Genomic DNA, 25,535 nt, shown 5'->3' on the forward strand with positions numbered 1-25,535 from the left:
ATTGGCTTTTAGTTCCTCTGTTAGGGTGATTTTCACGTGATGGTGCCATGTTGAGGTTCTTTAGGTTTTTGAGCTTATAGCGGAACTCGATGTGACAGTTACTGTGTTGACAGTAGAAGCGATTTCAGTAGAGCGGCTACCGAGTGTTCGATGATTTGCGGTACAGTAATCATTTGATTTCCTCAACTGTACTCATTTATGAGTTTGTTGTTAAGCGCAATTCTTATTATTGGAAAGTACTGTTACATAAGGCCGGGAGCACCATTTTTATTCGTTATGGGACTGTTATGCGAGCATATTTGAAACCTTTTCCAAATCTACTCGCATAACAGTCCCATACAGAATATGTTTTGCTCAACAAGCTACTTCCTAAGACTTAAATTTGATCATTTTAGAACTTCTAAACGCAGTTATCAGAAAAACAAACATATTTTTGGAAAAAATATTGTGAATTACTTAATGTGAGTTCAATTTTTTCACGATTTTGATTGCATCTGATAGTTTTTCGCTGAGGAAGACATTCCTTCCTTCCTACTGGCCTGCTTTCGAATACTAGTGTGCATAATTCGACATCAAATGAGTTGAATCATTTTAAAATTATTCAAAGCAATAAATCAATGACTATTCGGCCGAAAAAAAACATTAAAAAGTAACTAAATTCATGGTATTTCACATATGGGACTGTTATGCGGGTATATTTCATATGGGACAGCCACGAGTTGATATTTTTCTCGAAATTTCTAGAACAAAATCTCTTTTTTTAATGTTTTATATTGAAGCCCTATGTTCAAAATGACGAACTGTCATGTTAGATGAAAAATGACTAAAATTCATATGGGACTGTTATGCGAGTAGGGGATAGAAAGCAATTGAAACATTTTTTTTTACAAAATTTTAATATTACTAGCTAATGGAAAAATATAAGAATCAATTTATTATTATTTAAAACTAGCTGACCCTGTGTGGTAGTAAGTAAGTAAGTTAGTTTAAATTATTTAAATTAAATAAACATTCTATTAAATTAAATATCAACATAATTCAAAAACGAACTATTTTTCATGGCATCCAAGCTTCTAGATTGACTTGAGTCCCAACGTAACTTGAAGGTTTGTAGGTTTAAGGAGCTTCGAGGATTGTTAAAATTTTGTCAGTTTTTGTTAATTTTTTAAAGGTTATGGTTCATGGATTTGGGGAGGTTTGAAAGAATTATAAAATCCGTTCCCTGTCTTAAAATTGGCTGCACAAAAAAATTCACGTGGATCGGTTAAGAAGGGGAGATAAGGGCATAACGAGCACCCAGAGCATAATAAGCACTCCTTTTTTCTACAAAAATAAGTATTTTCTTAAACAAATTTTCAAGAGGATTTGTTTCATACTACCTATAGAATTAATTTTTCACCATAAAAGAAATATCCTTTTCATCTTTACAGAAATATTGAATAATAACCAGCTAGGTTCTCAAGTGACGAAAATATTATAATTCTTAAGCACCACCAAATAAGCTTTTATGACCTTTAAATCATCTTGATCTAAAATGTACGCACTGCAACATAATTTACTTATTGTTTCTCAATTTTCACCATCATAGAATTTTTTTATTTTTCATTTAAATCAATTTTGAAACGTGTTTTTACTTAAATTTGTTGACCTGGGCGAACAGAACACTATTAATCAGGGCAAGATGAGCATTTTCTGCCGTATAATCTAGCAGCGAATTCAACTCGATGAAGTCAACTGAATAATAGAGCTTCAGCTTAATTTGTTTTATCTGTCGATTTAGCCTATTGGTTCGATTCCTGTTCGAGGGGTTTTTTTTTCACTTACATGATTGACTTTTGTTATTGTTACATTATACGTCTAGTAGCATCATCCGCCAAACAAAACACCAGAAACATAATGTTTGAGCATGTGTCAATTCTTTGAATTCTACAAACAGACCTAGATTATTTTGTTATTGCTTTGTTTAATGAATCTACGCCTCACCGTTTAGTGCAAAATGCATCGATCATGAATGATAAATAAAAAAAATCCCCTTGACCAGGAATCGAACTCGAGTCTACTGATTACCTCTCCGACACCTTACCAATAGGCCTAATCGACAGATAAAACAATTCAAGCTGTAGCTCTTTTATTCAGTTGACTTCATCAAGTAGAATTCGCTGCTAGATTATACGGCAGAAAACGCTCATCTTGACCTGATTAATTGTGCTTATACTGCCCCAGGGGGGTTCTCATTATGCCCTTACAGTGACTGGTTTTCAGCATTCGGCAAAAGATTCAAAATGCATTTTTAAACGTTTTTATCTACTTTTTCGAGTTTCATTCAATTAGGCAATAGACTATTTGAGTGTCTGAACACGAAACAATAATGTAATTCACATATTATAGCTGTTCTCTATGGTTAAATAAGCGGTTTCCTTAAGGTGGCCATTATGCCCTTATCTCTCCTAGTTTCCAAAAATTGTTCGAAATGTGTCATATTTTATTTTATTTTGTCTGGAAGCCCCTCGCCTTTAAGTCGAAGTCCATCTAATTAATGGAGACGAAAAACAAACAAAGGAAAGAATATTTCGAAAAATGGATGCCAGGACTTTACAATTCTAGATTTTGGCAAAAAAATGTATAAATTAAATTACTAAGGACAATTGAGACGAATTTGTATTTTTTTTAATTGACAAAACCAATCCTCATGTCTACAAAATATTCTTAAAATAATTACATGAGACATTTAACAGCTTTTATGGTGATGGGAAAGGTGCAAAAGCGCGTGATCGGGTGGTGACCGATCAACTCAGGAATGTTTCGGTTGAGAATTAAGGGCCGGTTCTTCAACATCAGCATCATCAACGTGCACAGCCCTCACCTCGGAAGTACCGGTGATGACAAAGACGAATTTTACGCGCAGCTGGAGCGTGAATACGACTGTTTCCCAAAACATGATATCAAGATCGTCATCGGGGATTTTAATGCTCAGGTCGACCAGGAGGAGGAATTTAAACCGACAATTGGAAGGTTCAGTGCGCACCAGCTGACCAACGAAAGCGGCCTCAGACTTATTGATTTCGCCGCTTCCAAACGAATGACCGTACGTAGTACCTTTTTCCAGCACCGCCTCCCACACAAGTAGGGCTAGGTGGGGTAATTATGAACAAAATTTCTTCATTTGGCACACTTACAGCCACCATATGTTTATTTATTATCATAAATTCTGAAAATCTGCCATCAATGAGTGCTTCCGTGCTCTTCATCATTCTATGGAGCAACTTTTTTTTTTGGTCGCAACCCACGTCCTTGAGACGTCTGTTCATAATTACCCCGTCTGTTCATATTTACCCCACTGTCTAGGGGGTAATTATGAACACGGATTACAAACTTGGTACAAAATTTTTGAAAAGTAACAGTAGTTATACGTTACCTTTACCCATAGTAAGCAGTGTATGGTGATTTTTTACTTAAAAAATTATGTTCATAATTACCCCAAAACCTGTTCATAATTACCCCAAACTAAGTTCATATTTACCCCGAGACTTGTCCAATATGATTTAAATAGTGTCAGAAAATCTCAATTCAACACCAAATAACAAAAAAAATTAGCAGTAATAAGATAATGGGTTATTTTATAAAAACTCACTTCAATTCATGTATAAAACTTGTAAAGTAAACAAATGAAAGTGAAAATAAGATGTAAAGCAACAGAAAAAATAGCTATTTGGTGTTCTTTTTTATTGATTTTTTCTATTTTTTGTTTCGGCAACTCGATAATTTTTACATCCGCTTAAAAGGTTCTGCGCAGTAAACATAAAGTCTTCACCTAAATGTCGGGGGCTAGGCTTTTCGGGTATCATGAAAATGAAACCTATACATATGCAGAAAATTCGAAAATCTTTTAAGATAGTTGTTTCACAAAAACACTCATTAAAATCTTCTTGAATCAGTGAACAGTCATTTCTTGCAAGCCTAGTCAGTTCTATATGATCGACTGTTGTGAAAAATATTTACACTAATAAAATTTTTTATAACCGCTACGAAATTTCATATTAGTAACTCTACTCTCTCAATAAAAAATTCAAAATTTTCGTAATAAAACTGAAAGAGAAAATCTTCAACCAAAAAGTATTCTTTTTGTGCCAAAGTATTCAAACAAATTAACATTGAAAAAAATATCAAGTATAAAAAATAAGGCTGCAAGCAAATAGATTTTGGATCTTTGCTATCCGGATGTAACAAATAAACAATAATTATTTGCTGTCAATCTAATGTACTGAAAAGCAGCACGTTGTCTAAACATACAAGAAAATAGATCTTTTTTATCTTTGCTTTGTGGATTTATTCACCTTTTAAATTTATCGAAGTTTTTCTCATATTTTACTGTTGACCGAAAGCCAGAGATTTCGAGTTCGTAATAATTTTAAATTTCACGCGGTTATTCATAAAAGCTCGAGCAGCAAAACTTTTGTAAACAAATGGTGAATTATATTTTAAGTAAAATTAAACATTTCTTCAAGTTTAGTTTATAACCTTGTTATTTATCAATACCAAAAAAACTGATTTTAAAAGGACGTAAAACCTGTTTTCGGTATTAGAAAGCTATTCCTGGGATTCAGGTTTTCGGTTTCGGTATTACCGGTAAAACTGTCCGGTGATTTGACTGCCTTTTTTTTATCAACAAAAAGTTCTTATCACTAATTTTTTGAACCAAATTAAGACTTGTTTAAATGTGACTACGGATTAAGCCTTTTTTCAAAATTTCTGTTTTATTCAGTTTTTTCACCTTTGAAATTTTATTTTCAGTTTTAAATGAAATTGCGTTAAAAAGTTTTTTTTTCAAAGACTGATACGAACTGGCATTACTTTTTTTTTTAATCCAAATATCATTTGTAGAAAAAAGACAACAAATTCTCAAAAAATCAAAACCTTACACTTAACACATTGCGGACCTAATTTTAATATGAAATTTATTGAACTTGGTCCAGTGGATTCTGTGATAAAGAATGCCGAGTGTTGATGTTTCGCGGCTAAGATTTCTTCACGGTCCCTAATGTGTTAAAATCATACAGAAGGTGGGGGGGGGGGGGGGGTAGTTTTGTAAGGGAAGGAGGGGGAAAGGGGTCTGGAAATACTTGGGTAATTAGTGAATGGCCCCCTAAGTTAATGAATAAAACATTTGACCATCAAAAAGCCAAAGAAATGTCAGGAAATGAATAAGAAGATGTGTTCATAATTACCCCATAGGACGAAAACTATGGGGTAAATATGAACACTCATCTGTAAATCAGTGGGATTAAAATTTTTCAAAATTTCTTCGAAATCCAGACAAAGCATCAAAAACTGGATGTAAAACAGGTGACAACAACATCCCAGCTGGATTTCCTATGATCAGATATTCAAAACATTGAACATTGTCGAAAACGATTTCCGTTTCACGGGGTGATGGTTTTTCAAAACACCTAAAATGATATCATTAGGATTTAAAAGCAGATCGAAAACAGCTTATAACAATCAAGTGGATGTTAAACTACCACTTTTGGAACTTTTTGTGTTCATTCACCCCCCACAGCAGCGCGTATGGCACTTGTTCGGAATTACCCCGTGTTCATAATTACCCCACTTGACCCTACACCTGGAGATCACCGTGCCAAACGCAATCACAGATCGACCACGTTTTGATTGATAGCCGGCACTTCTCGGACATCATCGACGTCAGATCCTGTCGAGGCGCCAACATCGAGTCAGACCACTATCTGGTGATGGTGAAGATGCGCCCAAAACTCTCCGTAGTGAACAACACACAAAACCGGCGCCCGTCTCGGTTAAATATCGCACAACTGAAGCAACCTGAGGTGTCGCGGTAGACTACGCGCAATCGGTCGAAGCAGCGCTGCCGGCAGAGGGCGAGCTTGACGAAGCCCCTCTCGAGGACTGTTGGGATACCATCAAGACAGCCATCAATAGTGCTGCGGAGAACGTCATCGGTTATGTGGAGCGAACTCGACGGAACGACTGGTTCGACGAGGAGTGTAGGAGGGTGATGGACGAAGAGAATGCCGCGCGGGCGGCAGTAGTGCAAAGAGGCACCCGTCGGAATGTGGAAAATCACCGACCGCGGAAGAGGTAGCGATTCCGAATTTTCCAGGAGAAAAAGCGCCTGGAGGAGGAGGAGCTCGAGGAGCTGGAACAGCTGCATCGTTCCCGAGAAACACGAATGTTTTATCAGAAATTCAACGCATCCCGCAAAGGCTTCGTGCCGCAAGCCGATATGTGCCAGGATAAGGACGGGGGCATCCTGACGGACAATCGTGAGGTGATCAAAAGGTGGAAGCAGCACTTCGATGAACACCTGAACGGCGCACTTGCAGGAGATCAAGACGGTGGGGGAAGGTACATCGCCGGCGTAGCCAAAGACGGAGCCACTTCCAACGATGAGGGAAGTTAAGGAAGCCATTCGCCAGCTGAAAAGAAACAAGTCGGCAGGGAAGGATGGCATCGCAGCTGAGCTCATCAAAATGGGCCCGGAAAGGTTGGCAGATTGTCTACACCAGTTGATAGTTCGAATCTGGGACATAGAACAGCTACCGGAGGAGTGGAAGGAGGGGGTAATATGCCCCATCTACAAGAAGGGCAACAAATTGGACTGTGAGAACTACCGAGAGATCACTGTCCTCAATACCGCCTACAAAGTGTTGTCCCGAATCCTACTCCGCCGCCTCAAGCAAACAGATTCGTGGGAAGTCATCAAGCCGGCTTCATGGAGGGACGGTCAACGGTGGGCTAGATATTCACATTACGGCAAACCCTCCAAAAATACAGGGAACACCAAGTCCCTACGCACCATCTATTCATCGACTTCAAAGCCACATACGACACGATCGACCGTAACGAGCTATGGAATGGAGCTATGGAAAATCATGGACGAGAACGGCTTTTCCGGGAAGCTGATCAGGCTGATCAAGGCGACGATGGATGGAACGCAGTGCTGTGTGCGGATTTCGGGTCAATTGTCGAGTTCATTCGAATCGCGCAGGGGGCTTCGACAAGGTGATGGTCTATCCTGCATGATGTTCAACGTGGCGCTAGAAGGTGTTATTCGACGAGTGGTGGGCGAAATGCGGGGCACGATTTTCAACAGATCCAGTCAACTTATCTGCTTTGCCGATGACATTGATATAGTCAGCAGATCATCTGTGGCGGTGGAGGAGATCTACCGCAAACTGAAAAGTGAAGCAGGAAGGATTGGGTTGATGATTAATACGTCCAAGAGGAAGTACATGCTGGCCTGTGGATCCGAGACCGACATAACCCGCTTGTCCAGCAATAACAAGGTCACAGTCGACGGCGACGAGCTGGAGATAGTCGAAGACTTTGTCTATCTCGGCTCACTGGTGACCGCAGACAACAACACCAGCCGTGAGATCCGGCGGCGAATTGTCAGTGGATGTCGTGCATACTATGGACTCCACAAGCAACTGCGGTCGAGAAGACTTAGCCCTCGCACGAAGTGTAATTTGTATATGACGCTCATTAGACCGGTTGTTCTCTACGGGCACGAGACATGGACATTGCTCGAGAAGGACCTGCGTACACTAGGAGTATTCGAGCGACGACTGTTAAGAACCATCTTTGGCGGCGTACAGGAGAACGGAGTGTGAAGGCGAAGGATTAACCACGAGCTCGCGCGACTCTACGGCGAACCCAGTATCCAGAAGGTGGTGAAGGCCGGCCGGAAACGCTGGGCGGGACATGTTGCGAGAATGCCGGACGACTGTCCTGCAAAACAGGTGTTCGCTACGAATCCTGTAGGAACCAGACGAGCGGGGCGGGGGCGCAACGAGCGAGGTAGTTAGACCAAGTGGAGCGTGATCTGGCGAACGTGGTGTGCCCGAGGAATTGGAGAACGGTTGCCATGGACCGAGTGAATTTTCGGAATAATGTTCGTCAAGTTATGTCGTGAGACGGAATACTGTGTAAATAAATAATGTGTAGGGGAACTTGCTCTATTATACCCCTCCTTAGCGAATTGCTGATTTGCTACGTATTTCACGAACATTTTGTGTAAAAACGAGTGAGCTTGTTGAAGAAAAGTGTTTTCTACAAATACTTATTATTTTTTATTACTCGAATCCATTTAGTTGCTTTAAAAACTTGGTTATTGAGAACCATATTCAAAGCCACAGAACAAAACTGTGTTGCAAATACACGCCGCTATATTCGAACACACCCGAAAACAGCCGAAGACCGAAAACACGCTAATAGTTACAGACCCTTTGACTGGAAAGAAAATCATAGTGGACTGATTAAAGTTTTCATAAAATGAAAAGAAAATATTATTTAGCTGAATAAGTGCCAAGACCAATCATAGCATTAAATAAATGATAAAATTTTGCAGGCCTAGAATGAACAGATTCTTTAAAAGTGGCGCGTATCAGCAACATGGGGCGTTATAAAGTCTGCTTCATTTAATATTGGAACACAAACAATTGCGTGTAGTTCAGTCATTTATTAACGAATTCATAATTTGTTTTTCATACAAATGTAGCATTTTCTTTACTCTTTCATAAAAAAAAAATAAAAAAATTATTCATTGCTGTTTCGAAGAAATTCTCGTACTTTTCCCGTAATACGGCACATTAGGCGGCGCACACCATTTTCGTCCACCGTTTTGGCGATTTGATTCCACCAGTTCTTCATTTGAGTCATGTTCCTAACAAGTTTTCCCTTTGCCTTAAGCCTTCGCTTCGTGATTGCCCAGTATTTTTCTATCGGCCGGAACTGGGGGCAGTTTGGGGGGTTGAGGTCCTTCGGTATTACGCTGACCCCGTTCGTTGCGTACCATTCCATAACCGTTTTGCTGTAATGGCAGCTTGCGAGGTCCGGCCAAAACATTACTGGACGGTCGTGGGCACGAATAAACGGCAGAATCCGTTTCTGTAGGCACTCTTTTTTGTAGACTTCTGATGTCATTGTCTTGTCAGTGAGAAAGACTTTGGTTTTCTGTCCACAACTGCATATCCCCTGCCAAATCATGTACTTGCGGGCGAATTTATCCGCAAACACGAACTTAAATTTTGCAGGTACATCCCCCCGAGCCGTCGCCAAATAAAATTTTTGACCTGGGATTTGCCCAAAGTCCGCCTTCACGTAGGTCTCATCGTCCATCAGAATACATCCGTCGAACTTGGTCAGCACTTGGTCGTACAGCTTTCGAGCACGGATTCTGGCCACATTGTTCTGCTTCAGCGTCCGATTTGGCTGTTTGCTGGCTCGGAATGACCTTTTTCCTTCCCGGAGACGAATTCGTCGCACCGTACTGTGAGCAGCCTGGAACTTATTGGCCAAATCGCGGTCTGAAAGATTGGGATTCCTCTTGACGGCCTTGATGACTTTCCCACGCAGTTTCCGGTCGACAGTTCCACTCCGACGCTTCGAATGCGGCTTCCGAGCCGTCATCAATGTTTCCTTGTACTGCTTGATAACACGCCATACGGTATTTCTGGGCATTTTAAGCTGTTTAGCTAGCTTCGATGCCGACAACAATGGATTTTCAAGAAAACTGTGCACAATTTGATCTCTCCGTTCGGCTTCCATGGCGGTTGTTTACAAAATGCTATCGTTTGGCGCCACAATGAGCAAAAGAATTTGTTCCAATATTAAATGAAGCAGACTTTATCAACTTTCCTCCTATACATCAAGTCTGTAAAAACCGTCCCCAAATACCCCAGGTAGGGGTTGTGTTTAAAAAAACACATTTTTTATTCATTTTAAAACCCGTTTTACTTTTCCTTTCTTGTTATTATGAACAATATTGTTTCAATGTAAATTTTGTCATCCTCAAGCAGCTAGTTAACGAGAAATTTGCAATTGAAAATTATCTAAATCTTGTTGTAAATTGAAGGTAGACAAAAAGTCGCTAGATACATACGTTTTGTCGAAATCGTGTCTTTTTTACAGTTATGGGATGAAGCACAAGATAATTTGAAAATCTTAATTTAAAGATCAGAAAAAAATTCCCAGTATTTGTCAAATTAACACAAATAGTTGTTTCCAATTAACAACAACTAAGGATAAAAGAACAATTTGTTTCTAAGGCATTTGACAATTGTCATTGTATCATCATTGTTACAAAATTAACAATTTAGTGTAACAACCTGCTCTATTTGTTTTATATAAAAAGGGGGGAAAATAAGTAATTAATTACAATTTTTTTTTTCAATTATATATTATTCAGGATTTTCATCGATAAGAAAATCCAAGAATCTAAATACCACCTTTCAACCGGATAACTGAACGATACTGAATAATTGAACACATCTGATCGAATGGTTAAATTAAAAAAGTGCGTGCTGGCTTTAAGAACTTAGCGGAGCTCAGTATTCTGGTACGAAACACATGATGAATTGTGCGTAGGTGTTGTCAAGAATAACAACGACGTGGCCCTCCATTTACGCACCCCTTTTTCCTTGCTGCTGCTGCTCAATGGTACTTGACACATGCACGCATGATTCACTAATAGATATAAATGGATTCCGAACACGAGAACTCCGACCTTTCTGCCATCGCCTCGGCAGACGAAGGTTAAATTAATGAAAAGGGATAAAAATTTGATAGAATTTTCTCAATCCTCTTACCATTGCAGGACCCTCCTCGGGCATAATGTAGGAAACTCGGGGCAGAAACCGGAAAGCCCCGAGTCTTGATCTGCTTGGCTGCTAGCGTCCGTTTCGGATTCTCCTTCGGCGTTCCCGGTCTGCTATGCACCACCGGCCAGAGGTGTCTATCGGAGACGACTCGCCGAAACTGACCGCTGGAGCCGTGGATCTTCGGTCTCGTATGGATTCATCCCATCCTACAGCACCGGTGTCCTACAATAGCAGCAGCAACAATAACAAACGAACCCATCATCAGCAGCATCCGACGAGAGCAGCGGGAGAAGCAGCCGTCGTTTCAGTTTCGACCGTTAGCAGCAGCACCAGCAGCACAAGTCGAAGCTCCGATCAACGACCACAAGATTACTCAAACCATCATCATCATCAGCAGCAGCAACAGCATCATCATCAACAGACCCATCATAGTCAGCATCATCAGAGTCATCACAATCATCATCAGCAGAGACTAGAATATCCGGAACAGCACTTCCACCGGTCGCATTCGGCCCATTCTCATTCACAGTCCAGGGTTGTCGAGTCATTTCCTCCGGCAAGTCGTCGAAAGCTAAGCCCCGGAAGTGAAAGTGCAGTCAGTTCTTCGACTTCGGCCGGAAATCATCGCAATAGCAGTGCAGCGTTCCCTCCTGTAGGGTCAAGCTCATCGTCCGCAGCTGGAACAAGTTTGGATAGGAATCCAGCTCTGCTGAGGCATCACGCATCGGCATCTTCGTCTTCCGGATCGGCTTCCGTTGCCAGTGGGCTATCGGCGTCACTTAAAGGTAAGTGGGGATTTAAATTAAAGCTTGGGAATGTTTACTAACTTTTTTCCTCAATCAAGATTGCGGCATTTGTTAGTTATATTCAAAATAGGAATGGTAATGCCGAGCCCTTTTCCCAAAACCGATTTTTAGTATTCCATTTACTGGTTTTTGCCGAGTAATGAGAGCTTATTCAAAATCAAGCAACGAAATGCTTATGCTTATGCTTATGATACATACACAGCCAGATCTTGTCAGCATCCCGGTGAGTAGTAAATGTACATTTACTACTCATCTTAACTTGGCCGGGCCCACTGTGCAGTATTGGACGCAGAGACAACTGGAGCAAAGGGAGGAAGAAACGTGGACAACAGTACCATACGTTTCCATGGCTATGAGTGAGATTTTAACGTTGGGAGCACATATGTATGCTAAATTTCTGTGCTCCTTGATGATGGTCCGTGTGACTTCGTCCTTCTGTGGATGGAAATGATGTTTTTCTGTACAGAAATCCGGAACCCCATGGTATAATTAATGTTTTTTTCAAATTTCCTTATTTTCATTATTTAAAAATGTACGATTTCAGTATTGCATTTGCTTCAATGTTAATAAAAATTTAGAGTTTCGGATTTCGATGCACTATCATTTCTGGTCTTTGACCTTGGATATAGCGCCTTTGCTCGCTCTTGAAAAGAAATATTTGAAGAACAAAAAAATATAATTAGTGTAAGCATACCCCCCTCCCCTCTAAAAAAGTTTTTCACAAGAATTTATGATATTATAGTAGAATATTAGTTTAAATGATAGATGTTCTATGGTTTATTCATATTTATTAATATGAGTGCAAGATAAAGCTGTTGATTTCGATCTTGTGTAACTTTTTTCCTAAAAACCTGTAAAGAGTCGTTCCACTCCACTATTCATTTTTTAATTGACCAGAAATTTTACTGTTTAATCGGTATCTCTATACGGAGCATCGTTTCTTCGAAAAGTACAATCTTTAAACATCATATTCATTACATCACTCTTTGCAAACATTTATGAAAAATAAGCACAGATGATTTATCAACTGTATTTCTCTTTTCTGAGCCGAGAAAGCATTCATATTCAACACCATAAGCGCGAGACAGAGATGCAACAATAAGAAATCGACACAGGGAAAACAAATGCTCTATCCTTCTCACTAGGACACCAATCTGTCTCAATGGTACAGAATGATAAAAATAAACACAACTGAAGAAGGTTAAACTAAAAACTCTGATGAATTAAATAAAATAGAAAGAATATACTTAGCTTTCCAGCTGTTTCCGTAACCTTTTCCTGATAAATCTATGAAAATTGAATCCAAGCAATCCTTTTCAATTTCTGCGCATTTTTCTAGCTCCCAGATTTTGGAGCCAATTTTATCCATTCTATCACCATCAACTATTTCCCTTCCCCTCTCACTTCCACAACATTGCCACTATAGTTCGAACTGCTGATTTTTCTTTATTTGAAATATAGCACACTTTCAACAACCGAAATATGTCATTTTAACTTTTTCCAATTCACCAATATCATAATGATAATTTTCAAACTCATTAACTACAACAGCACTTTGCCAACCAAGTTCAGACGCGCCCGTTCAACAGAACCAGGGCGTTGGGAAAAATATTGACCGTTTTCCTGGGAGCTCACGATCACTCCTACTTAACACGAATAATAACTTCAACTTTGAAAACAACTTCAAACCAGGAATTCAGAAGTTTTGCAACATACAGCACATACCAATACACATCATTCTTTTGGCAAAAGAAACCTCCGGAAGTATAACAGAGCTTTCATTCGTGTTCTACGCTCTTTCAAATGAGCTTAAAAAAAAACACGGCCTTCAAATCTACTGGACTTTATCCGGTTGCACAAATCCGCGGGCCATCTAGTTTACTTTCTCAAAATTTTCCTAAGATTTCACTTTTAAATTGAAAAATTGACAAAATTTCCACGAGCGAAGAAAAAACGCGTGCGCTGCCATCGAGGCAACGCCTACTCCTCCTTATTCAAAATCAAGCAACGAAATGGGAGATAAACTGTAAAAAAATACACTGCTCTTAACTAAAACAAGTTGTAGATAAAATTCTACAGGGTTAGAAGGCTCCTCCCAAACGACAAAGGCCGAGATACAACAGCACTGTTTTCAGTTTGGCTATCTAGTGTGATCCTCTTTCGCTGATCATGCTCCATCACGCTGATCGTTGTCCAGTTTACACGAGCTGTAAGCGACTTGGACAGCTAATATGAGAGCCAGCGTTGTCAGATCTACGGATTTCACTGGATCCGGATTCGGATTTCTGAAGATGAACAAAAATTCTTCCTGACCACCAAAAAAAAGGTTATCTAGTTTAATTTTGCCAAAATCAGTACATTTTTCGATTTTCGTCAAACCTACGGACTCGAGCGGTTTGCAATCTGGCAACGCTGATGAAAGCTCTCACATCGCGATGAGAGAAAAAGAATTATAGCCTAGAAAGCCCCAGTATTTGGATCATTCACCTCCGTGCTAATGGAAACATATATTGTTTTGACCTATGGATTGAAATCGAGAGAGAATTCCTTGCATTTTGAACGGAAATGATCAAAATTTCACAGCTGCAAACAATTTGCAACAATTAGCACATTTTCACTGTCTCTGAGCACTGGATTCTCTCATTTAAACTCAAACCTTCTCATTATCTCTAACTAATTTCCACAAATTCAATCATTTTCTGCACAATTTGTGTGATCATTGCGGGGAACTGAAATGAAGGGAGAAAATTTGTCAATGATCACACAAATTGTGCAGCCAATGATTGAATTTGTGGTAATTTGTTAGAGAAAATTGGAAGGTTTGAGTTCAAATGAGAAAAACCAGTGCTAGAGAGAGTGAAAATGTGCTAATTGTTGCAAATTGTTGCAATTTGTGAAGCAATTTGATCATTACCACTCCAAATGCAAAGAATTCTCTCTCAATTTATATCCCTTGGATCATTGACGTATTTTCTCCCTTCATCTCAGTCCCCTGGTTTTGACACTTTACCCCACAACTACAGATTACAGTGATTTTTCAGAATTTGTCCTGTTTTTTTGAGTGCTGTCCTAATTCTTAAAATTGGGTTAATTAGCGTTATTTTTAAAAAAATTATGATGTTACCAAAGTTTACTGATTTGTAAATTATGTATGGATTTGCGGTTAAGTTATGAAAACATCAAACCAAACTGTAATAAAATAGTTTTTCCCAGGTATGATAATTGTTACAAATGGCGTTTGACCATCACACGGAAAAAAGTTGACATGTTGCGAATGTTGTTCCAAAACAATGCTACTCGAAAAAAAAGTCGAATGACATTCGGAAAGAATGTCACAATTTCGTAAAGATCGGAACGGTTCGGGCGACCACTTTTAATGCAAACGAAATCGAATCAAAGCATTTAAATCGATTGGATTAGTAGATGATTCGAATAATAACACTAGTTTACAAAATTTAAAAAAAATCGTGAACTTGATTAACTGACCAACATTTTTAATGTAAAATCGGGCGCTGAATCCGAAAATGAAATTCAAAAAAATCTCAGTAGAACCGTTTTTGAGTTATGCTCCAAATATGAAATTTCAGAAAAATTAAAAAAGTTCATGTACTTAGATTAAAATATCTCGGACGACATAACAGTAATTTTAAATCCCTCTTTTGCATATTGAAGGTGAATAAATTTTCTATCGATCATCTGAACACAGTTTTTGCGTTTGACCAACAATATTGTTGATATTAGTGACTTTATGAGAAAAAAATTTATAAAAAACGCATTTTTTTAGAGAAAATTTTATTTCAACGAAAGTTTTAGACTCGATGGTAGCTTTTAAAAAATCTGATTTTCTTTTGCGCTTAAATGTCAATTTAAAACAAAGTTTTCAAGTGGTTATTCATCGAAATCGGTTGAAAATTGAAGAAGTTATGGCTGCTTTACCATAATAGTATTTTATGTAGTTTTTCATAATTTAACGAACCACTTATCATAGTATAGGAAGAATGAAACATGATGAATCTCACTCGCTCCAAGTCAAAATTATTTATTAGTTTACCAGAAGGTCACATGTCAAGTTTCAGGAAGATCTGACCATAAGTAGGGGTTGCTTGAGTCTCAAACGTGAATAAAATTTTGAGGTATTTTGCCCGGAAGGAACGAAAAATTCTGGTTTTTCCTCTATAACTTCTTTCATCACTAGCTGATTGTTTTTTATGGTTGATTTTCTTAAAGCCTAAGTTGAGACAAATATTTCACCCGAAGACTGTAACTCGATTGGATTTGAAACAGAAAAGTTATTGCAGTTCAAAGGCCGCAAATTTTGTCCAACACGCAATGAGTACTTTTTACTCATTGCGTTTTATACGAGAATTTTCGACCAAAACACAATCTTTGAACCGCAATAACTTTACTGTTTCAAATCCAATCGAGTTACAGTCTTCGGGTGAAATATTTGTCTCAACTTAGGCTTTAAGAAAATCAACCATAAAAAACAATCAGCTAGTGATGAAAGAAGTTATAGATGAAAAACCAGTATTTTTCGTTCCTTCCGGGCAAAATACCTCAAAATTTTATTCACGTTTGAGACTCAAGCAACCCCTCCTTATGGTCAGATCTTCCTGAAACTTGACATGTGACCTTCTGGTAAACTAATAAATAATTTTGACTTGGAGTGAGTGAGATTCATCACGTTTCATTCTTCCTATACTATGATAAGTGTACTGCGGTTCGTTAAATTATGAAAAACTACAAAAAAATACTATTATGGTAAAGCAGCCATAACTTCTTCAATTTTCAACCGATTTCGATAAATAATCACTTGAAATCTTTGTTTAAAATTGACATTTAAGCGCAAAAGAAAACCAGATTATTTAAAAGCTACCATCGAGTCTAAAACTTTCGTTGAAATAAAAATTTCTCTAAAAAAATGCGTTTTTTATAAATTTTTTTCTCATAAAGTCACTAATATCAACAATACTGTTGGTCAAACGCAAAAACTGTGTTCAGATGATCGATAGAAAATTTATTCACCTTCAATATGCAAAAGAGGAATTTCAAATTACTGTTATGCCGTCCGAGATATTTTAATCTAAGCACAAGAACTTTTTTAATTTTTCCGAAATTTCATATTTGCATCATAACTCAAAAACGGCTCTACTGAGATTGTTTTGAATTTCATTTTCGGATTCAGCGCCCGATTTCACATCAGAAATAACCTTCAGTTTACTGAGTTCAAAAATGCTGTAAACTAGTGTAATTAGTTGCCGTGTCTTAGGGGCGATCAAACGTGAAATTGAAACAAATTAATGATGATTAACGGCACAAGTATCGCGAGAAATTAGTTTAGCTCTGATTTAGACTTGCGACCGGTCAAGTGAAAGGGTTTGACTTGTAGATGACGGAAAATAGTGTCGCGAGTTCGCTAGTACAAGCAACTAGTGTAAATAGAAATAAGTTTAGGTTTGAATTCAACTTGCGACCTCATTAGTGAAAGGGTTTGACTGGTAGGAGACGGAAATTAGAGTCGTGAGTTCGCTAGTACAAGCTAATAATGTTAGTATCGGTAGAAATTAATTTAGCTCCGATTCCAACTTGCGACCCCTCAGTGAAAAGGTTTGACTTGTAGACGACGATAAAAAGTGGCGCAAGTTCGCTAGTTCAAGCTTCTAGTGTAAGTACCAGTAGTAATGAACAAAGCTACAATTTAAACTTGCGACAAGTCAAGCGAAAAGGTTTCACTTGTAGGTGACGAAAATAAGTTTCGCGAGTTCGCTAGTGCAAGCTACTAGTGTTTGTACCGCGAGAGGTTAGTTTAGATTCCATAGCGACCCCTCAAGTGAAAATAATTGACTTGTAGGTGACGAAAACCAGTGTCACGAGTTCGCTAGTACAAGCTAAGGCTATGATCATTTAGAATCCGGTCAGTTACAAACGTGTGTATTTAAAATCTTTTTCATTTGATCGAAAAACTTTCTATGGAGAAAATGAAGGTGTTAATTAGGGTTGCCATCAGTCCCGCAAAAGCGGGACATGTCCCGCTTTTTTATTGAATGTCCCGCCGTCCCGCTTTTTCCTAAAAATGTCCCGCTTTTTTTTCTTGTAAAACTGAAGTTCACTGACTTTCACAGCAAAAAATAAAACTTTAACATCAATTTTAATTCATTGGTACAACAAGAAAAATCTGGTTAAAAACGTCTTTTTTCTCAAAATAAGCAGAATTTTTCATAGTTTATGTAAGACAATGCTGAATAACTCTAAAATTACAGTAAGATTATGATTCAGTTAAGTGTTCTTGGACCACGTTCAACCAATGTAATGTAAATTTTAACCTTAATGCTTGCTTCCAAATGATTACAGTAGAGAACAGCATTTTTGGTGCTTATGTTTCAATTTACTGATTTTGGATGATTTTGTCGTCTTGAATTCGAATCATTTGTCCGATTTTGTTAAGCTCTTGTTTTAGTTATATGGCGTGTGGGAATTTTGAAATTGACCAATTTCGGGTAAACGATCATTGACAACTGACGAACCAACAATCCTTCTTGAAAAACAAAAACTGATTTAGAATCCTTTGAATATCCTCCATCTTATCAAGGATTCAGATTTTGTCTAGATATTCTATTTACAAAGATACATCGCTTTAAAAATATTAAATTCTACAATTTTTAGAAATTCAAAACGATAACATTCCTGACACTGCTGAAAAAAGTGAATATTTGATATAAAAGATTTTAACTTATTTGAGAGCTTTGTTGAAGACTGCAAAATGATTGGACTTATTGTTTCGGAAATATCTAAGATTTAATGTGGGTAAATATTGCCTAAAAATGTTGTCAAAACTCCAATTTTCGAGAAATTGGGAAAAATTAACAATAAGAAAACTTTTATACCTTTTTTCTGTGAAGAAAAAATGACTCGCGGTCTTCGAGAAAGCTGATCATTGAAATAAAATCTTCAATATCCAAACCTTTATAGTGTTCTACAGTTTTGCTAAAAAAGTGCACAAATTGATTAAATTAGTTTTTATCTATTTTCCAAATTTATCAAGAGCTGTTTGAAAAAAAATTAATTGCATATCTTAGTTAAATTGCCTTTTATCACACACAGCCTTTTTCGACTCAATTGTCCAAAATATATAATGATGGAAATTTTCTCGAGTTTCGAATTTTTAAAACATATTTGAAATGTATTTGTTGTTCCTCAAATATTTTTACGTGTTATCAAATTCGCCGTTCACATATAGGACTTGACTAATAACGTATCCATTCGCGTGCATTGCAAAAAATCGTGTACATAGGAGCCATGATAGAAAAACATTGCAAAATAAACGTAAAAAACCTTAGTATACTTTCTAGGAATACATATACATATATAAAGCTTAGTTCTTTTAGAAATGGGACAGTTACGAATGCCTGTATCTCAAAAACCATTCGTTTGAACCAAATACTTTCTATGAAGAAAAAGAAGGTAATGTTATGATCTTTCATGAAAAAATTTGAAAAAAAATATTTACCGTTTTTTGTTAAAGAAATTTCTACTTTATTCTTGGTATCTCCCATTGGCCGGCGCACACTTTTTTCAGTCATGGTATTGATCAGCTTCTCCAACTTATACTTCGTAAAATCTATATTTTAGGTGGCTTCACCCTCCTTCTTCCATTTCTGATACTTTTTTGGTCCAATACTTCTCTGGAAACTGGAAACTGGAAGCATTTAAGTGGACACAGTTGTTTAGAAATGAACATATTTGATTATTTTTGACCACATTTTTGATCGTTTTTTTTCGGTACCGGTTTTACAGCTTAAGAGCTTTGGAACTATCAAAAAATGGTTGTTTGAGGTTGGATTTCTATGAGTCATCACTAGGTAACACTTTCAGCTTATCGGAGAAAATTGTTTAGGACATTTCAGCGATCTACCCTTAGTTTTTCGTTTATTGAAAATTAAAAATGCTGGTATGAGACTTGACTTCCTTGATGATCCTTAACCGTTGTTGCCGATCATGTGCTTCACTCCAATGCTTGATTTGAACTTTGTGGACATTATTGACAGTGGTTGCATACTTATCCACCACAAAAACTCAGTAATTCTTTGAATAATCAACGGTTTTGTCAGCTATCAATTTGATAATGACGAACTTTAAAGGAAACTGTGCAAAATTATTTTTTTCTTTTTCTCTTACATCGTACATATCTCAAAAACGCGTAAATTTTAAATTTTGAAAAAAATAGGTCGAATTGTACTTTTTACAGGCAACAAAATGCTGTCAAAATTTTTAATATCCAATAACTAGTTAACGAGCTATTAGCAAATGAAAGTGTCCCATTTCTAAAAGAACTAAGCTTTAGATACGTATACGTATAAGTTTGGCTATACAATTAAGCTTCTATTTTAAGAATTTTTTAAATGTCCCGCTTTTTTCGGCTGTGTCCCGCTTTTTTTCAAAAAATGTTCCGCTTTTTTCTGAAAATATCTGGCAAGCCTATGTTAATATGATATTTAATATAAAAATATAAAAAATAGATTATTGTTGATAACAAGAAAAACTCTTTTATCATTAAATCTCTTTTTGGTCTTTGCGCACTTTTTCCAGTCATGTATTGATCTATTATTTTTACCACAGAAACAAAACCTTCGTACAGGGTCCGGCAATTGAACTGCTACATTATTTCATCAGCAATTATTTCGTTGCACACGAAACAGTATTGAACGACCCCTCGTCGCTTTGTTTACATTAAGGCTTAGCTATCATTGGATGTAAGTGTTACTTTTGGTAATCGGGTGTTATCCGGAAAAATGGATTTCGAACCGAAACGTAGCGCTGTGGTTGCCTTGTTCCTAGCTGGCAATCGGCAGAAGAACAAAGTTCGTGAGCTGTCCGTTATAAGTGTGTGCAGAAGTTTTGTATACCGTACAGTTAAAAGATACCTGGAGACCGGGAGTGTAAAAAAAACCTGCCATGACACCTGCCATGGCAAAGATCATCAAGAAGCGCCTTAAGAGAAATCCTCGTCGTAGTGCCACTAAATTGGCAGAGGATCTCAACATATCGGATCGAAGTCTCCGTCGGATCCTGAAAGATAAAGCCCTCAGATCAAGCCCTACAAGATCCAAAAGGTTTAAGACCTTACGGTGGAGCAGAAACAAGAACGGGTAAAAAGGCGCTGCTGAAGAGGGCCGCCGAAGGAAGGTTGAAAAATATCGTGTTCACTGACTTTTCACCGTACAGCAGTTCGTGGATAAGCAGAACAACAAGGTTTGGTTTCCAGACAGACCACGAAGCCATGCCGACTTGCTGACGGCCACCCGGCGACAGAAACCAGTATCGGTGATGGTTTGGACCGGAATCACCCGTGATGGCTGGACTCCGCTGGTTTTTGTCCCTGAAGGAGTGAAGATCAACCAAAATACATATCGGGAACTAGTTTTACAGAATATCGTCAAACCGTGGGCACGTCTACATTTTTGTTTCAGGGATTGGGTTTTCCAACAGGACTCGGCGCCGGCTCACAAAGCAAAGAAAACTCAACTTTGGATTGCGCAACATTTTCCAGGGTGCATTTCGAGCTTCGAATGGCCTGCGAGTTCGCCAGACCTAAACTCTATGGATTTCGCTGTTTGGAGTATGTTTGAGGCCGAAGTCTACTCTAAGAAACATGAAGGTGAGGAGGTCCTGAAGCGACATCTCGTGGCAGCCTGGGATAAAATACCACAAGAACACCTGCGAACCTCATACGATGCGTTCCTCGACCGTCTGCGGCGAGTGGTTAAACTCAAGGGCGAACAAGTCGAACTTTACAAGTGAATTTGGAAAAAGTAATTTTTTTCAAGAAAAATTTAATGAATTTGAAAGAAAAAGTTGTTGTTTTGATCAATTTATGTTTATTTGAATGTAGCACTTCAATTGCCGGATCCGGTAGAATTTTGGATTTTAATGCCTTCGTGATCAGGAATAGTTCAAAAAAGTTACGGATTTTCCAATGGAATATTATATGAAGCATGACCGATCAGGAAAAAATTGACAATTTATTAGAAATTATTGAACACTCTAAAGTTATTTTTGATATAATTGTTGTAAGTGAAACACGGCTTTTAAGGGGGAGGGGGTAGGGTCTAACACTTTCAAAAAATCGATTTTTTTTTATTTGTTTATTTGCTTATTGTAAAACATTTCAAGAGTGTTGTGTCAAATTTTCAAGTCAATTAAAGCAAAACTGTAGAAATTATAGGCCTTTATCTCCTCCTTTCTAATACTGCAACAAAGCAAGAGCAGAAACTTCAAACGCGTTTTTCTCGAAAGCACATTTTTAAAGTCCGTGGACATCGTCATTTGAAAACTACTTATCAGATTCTTACAAATTTGGAACATATTTTCTACAAATAAAGTACCAGACCCCAACGTTTTTCTTTTTTTTTTACTTTGGGGAGATTTTACAGATAAAAAATGGCGGATTTTTTCGTGAAAAATCGTAGTTTTTACTTCAAACAGTCACAAAAATTTCATAAAATTTTTTTTATAAGTTAAATAAAAACGTTGGGGTCCAGAAAAATATTTATTAAAAATATTTTGCTCTGATTTTTTGACTTCAGATGATTCTGTGTTGGGATACAGTGTCCACCGCAAATCCTGTTTTCTAAAAGGCATCCTCGAAAGTGCTCCGTAACCGGCTCATTTTTCAATATTTTTCTACGAAAAAATTACTACATGTGCTTTTAACAATGCTTTGTATAATGCAAAAAATTTGAATACATTTGTTTGAACGATAGCTGTAGAAAAAATCGTGAAAATGGTGGTACAAATGTTTAAATCATCACACGATAGGCGAGACTACTCAAATTGGGTTCGTGGTAACGCAACAGTGTTGCCAGATATTCCGTGTAAGAGTATCAAAGTACTCTTGATAGATGAGTACTTTCCCGGTTAGAGAATATGTGAAGTGAAAAATGACAACAAGCTATCGCTTGTTTGATGGTAGTTGTTTAAGGACTTGACGAACAAACCTGAAATGAACCTAATAGCTGGTAAATACTTTCTTGAAAACCAACATGATAATTGAAGACCTTTAACAGTTATTCCATCAGTATCGAAAAATCTCTCGCAAACAAAATTACCGTAGACTAAAGTTTCAACTCCTACAGGTACATTTATTGGCGGGATTTCTAACTCTTTGTTTTTGCGGCATGCGTCAGTGAATGAGGTCACTGTAGTCATCGAATCGTTAAAAATCCTGATATAATTGAACAGCTTCCCAAACGAAAATAGTTGGGTCGGAATCAGTTTACCCAAGCAACCCAAAGTCACATATTTATTTGAATAAAGGCTTTGAAAGTTACATATTGGCTGACAAATAGAATCAACTGCCCAGTTCCCTTAAGTGAACTTTATGTACTCATTAATGAACTTGAAAGCTGAAAATTTGATGAATATGTACGTTGTTTGTGACTTATTTTGCCCAATTCCCATGAGTGAACTCAATGTACTCATTAATTAACTTGAAAGCTGCAAAAGTGATTTATATGTACGTTGTATAGGACTTAAGTCACATGAAGGGCACAAAAGTGCTCAAAACGGGATTTACTAAGTCACATATAGGGCACAAAAGCGCTCAAAATGGGATTTACTAAGTCACAAAAGTGCATTGAGCTGCTTTCAAAATTAAATCACCACATCGAGTTTTAGTTTCAGTTTGATCAACATCTAGGCGTGATCTAGAGGTAGCGTGTTCGATTCTCACCACGATGGTCAGGGTTCGATTCCCAAGCCGGCTCAGTTTTTTTTCAATAAGTAATTAGGTAATTGAGTGACCATTCTGATGCGATGTATGTAGGAAATGTAGGAAAGAAGCAATTGGGCAATTTGTCGAGTTTGTTTTCGGTGCGTGGCATCATGGTGGCACCATGTACAGAACGTAGTAAATAATCAAGAGAAGGTGATATGAACCGATACCAAGGTGCAGTTGAGATAGAGAGAGATTTTTTGATCATTTTACGATTTTTTGGAAGCTGAATTAAATGGCCGCAAGAAGCTGAAAAGAAGATCATTAAGACTTGTTTTGGAACTTGAAAGTATCCATAAGAACATAAATTTTGATCTGCAAAGAATGGATTTATATCAATGATGGGCTGAGTAAGCGTTTTTGTACCTGTTTTATGAGACTTTTGGTTGCTTGGGTAGTCAATATGTCTGATATCTTAAATCGAGATTATGCATATTCGATATTTACGATTTGAGTGAACTGATTTACGATAAATGGGCGGTCCATCGATTGAAACTCTATCCGAGCTCTCCCTTTCTCCCTTTGACCGGGTCGTAAATAGAACCCAAGTAACATTTAAAGTTTTATAGCAGGCTTCCAGAAAAAGTTTTGGTTTTATCAGCGGCTTGAGGAGTCCAATAGAATTATCAGTGTTACTTGGGAATATCTCACTTATAGAGCTATAGCGTGGGATATATCAACTGATGAGTTGGCATCGTGGTAAGACACTGGACTGCGAACTCGGAGGACTGGAGTTTTAAAATCTCAGTCGAAGAATTTTTTTTTTCGTTTTAGTCTAATTACTCAAAATCATTTATTTTGCATTTTGTGTGGAAATCGAATCGTTGGGATCTGGTCATTGTATGTATTTCGCCTCCACTTTTGTAGCTGTATGCTATTTTAGTAAGTTTAATGAAATCTTTTCATCTGGTATAACTGTTTGAATAATTCTGTTGTTTCTGTAATATACCTTCTTAAATGTTTGCTGGGTGTAGATCGAACTCGGAATGTTCTTCTTAATGCAGGATCTGTTTGAGGTTAGCCTTGCTTTGAAAGACATCATCCGACAGTTCCGGAAGAGCCCCAATACAACTGAGATTCAGGAAGATTAATAGCCATTAAAAAAAATCCCAGATCTAAGCATTATTGGCGTTTGACTGATAAAAATCTAATGTATTCTGTATTATTTTCAGTATTTTTTTTTTAAATAATAAATAATAGATTTTTACAATGAATATCTAGCTGCTATAAACAGATAATGCTTCCAACAAATATTTATCGAATTCATTTATTCTGTTGAAGATATCCTAAAGACAAAAACGGAAGGTAGCCCAAACATGTGTTACTTTTTCCCGCACACTCTTTTTATCTTCGCACTAGCGTTCCATAACCTGGAATGCTTTCAGCAAACTCCTGGCAGCCGATTAGAATTCTTCGTGTCCTTTTTTTCGGCACGTGAGGGGAAAGTAGAGAATGTGGGATCAGAAAAACACGTCCTTCAGGAGAACCCTAGTTTCCGGACGGAACGTTGGCAGCAAAGGGCCGGAGCTGATAAGGACTTTTTAGGAAAACTCTGGTGGACGACAACCGATTGCTCTCTTCCTCAAACCACGTTCCGCTTTGTTTTTTGATGAACCTACTTTGGCCATGAATTTCTGAAAATTCTAGAACCTGGAGATTCATAGAATTCTAGAGGTGAGGATTCTATTTTTCAGTCACCTTTCCCAAATGGATTCCTACTTTATTCTCTCAACTTAGCTCTTTCTGTTTTATGGAAGGGGAGAAGGGGATTGACAGCCGGAATCAACGAACAGGTTTAAATAGTTTGGTCCGGAAATGTGTGCTTGTTGATTTTGGCCAGGATCAGATTTTTATCCTGACAACTCACGTGGTGCTGATGGAGTTGATCAGGTACAGGGGGATAGATGATGGCTTCGTAAATTCATTTGTAGAATCATTTTTAAAACAGGGACTCCCTCAAAACGAGTATGTTATCAACTATTTAGGGAAACTGGGGGAAGTAAAGCTGGTATTTTCCTGTGGGGAGATGTTACAATTCTTTTCACATGTGGGTGTTGAGAGGTTTCAACAAAAGATGAGGGTAGACATGGATAGGAAAAGATTGGCTCATTGGCTTTACATTTGGAGTGATTCACTCACTTGCTCTGCCGTAGGTAAATATTTGCTTAGGATGGACGCAAGCTGCATTGCTTAAGATGAGCTAATTTAAAGCAAAATTGAAAGGTTTAAATGTATTTCTACCCAGTTTCGATCTGAACTTTCTTGAGAAAAAAAAACATATCTTTGATTTTGTTTAAATTTATTTCTAATCCTTTATAGAGCGTC

At 37.7% G+C, this 25,535-nt stretch overlaps 1 protein-coding gene across 7 annotated transcripts in view; it reads left to right on the top strand.

Annotated features, from left to right (window-relative positions):
- Nucleotides 1-25,535, top strand: part of LOC129749112 (myelin transcription factor 1-like) — a 130,363-nt gene that overhangs the window by 11,276 nt on the left and 93,552 nt on the right. For all 7 annotated transcript variants that reach the window (XM_055744037.1, XM_055743992.1, XM_055744030.1 and 4 more), the window contains exon 2: nucleotides 10,631-11,419. In XM_055744037.1, the coding sequence (XP_055600012.1) occupies nucleotides 10,747-11,419 (673 nt within the window). In that variant the 5' untranslated portion in view covers nucleotides 10,631-10,746. The remainder of the gene's footprint in view (nucleotides 1-10,630; nucleotides 11,420-25,535) is intronic.

The sequence above is a fragment of the Uranotaenia lowii genome, chromosome 1, assembly GCF_029784155.1.
Source record: "Uranotaenia lowii strain MFRU-FL chromosome 1, ASM2978415v1, whole genome shotgun sequence".
Taxonomy (NCBI): domain Eukaryota; kingdom Metazoa; phylum Arthropoda; class Insecta; order Diptera; family Culicidae; genus Uranotaenia; species Uranotaenia lowii.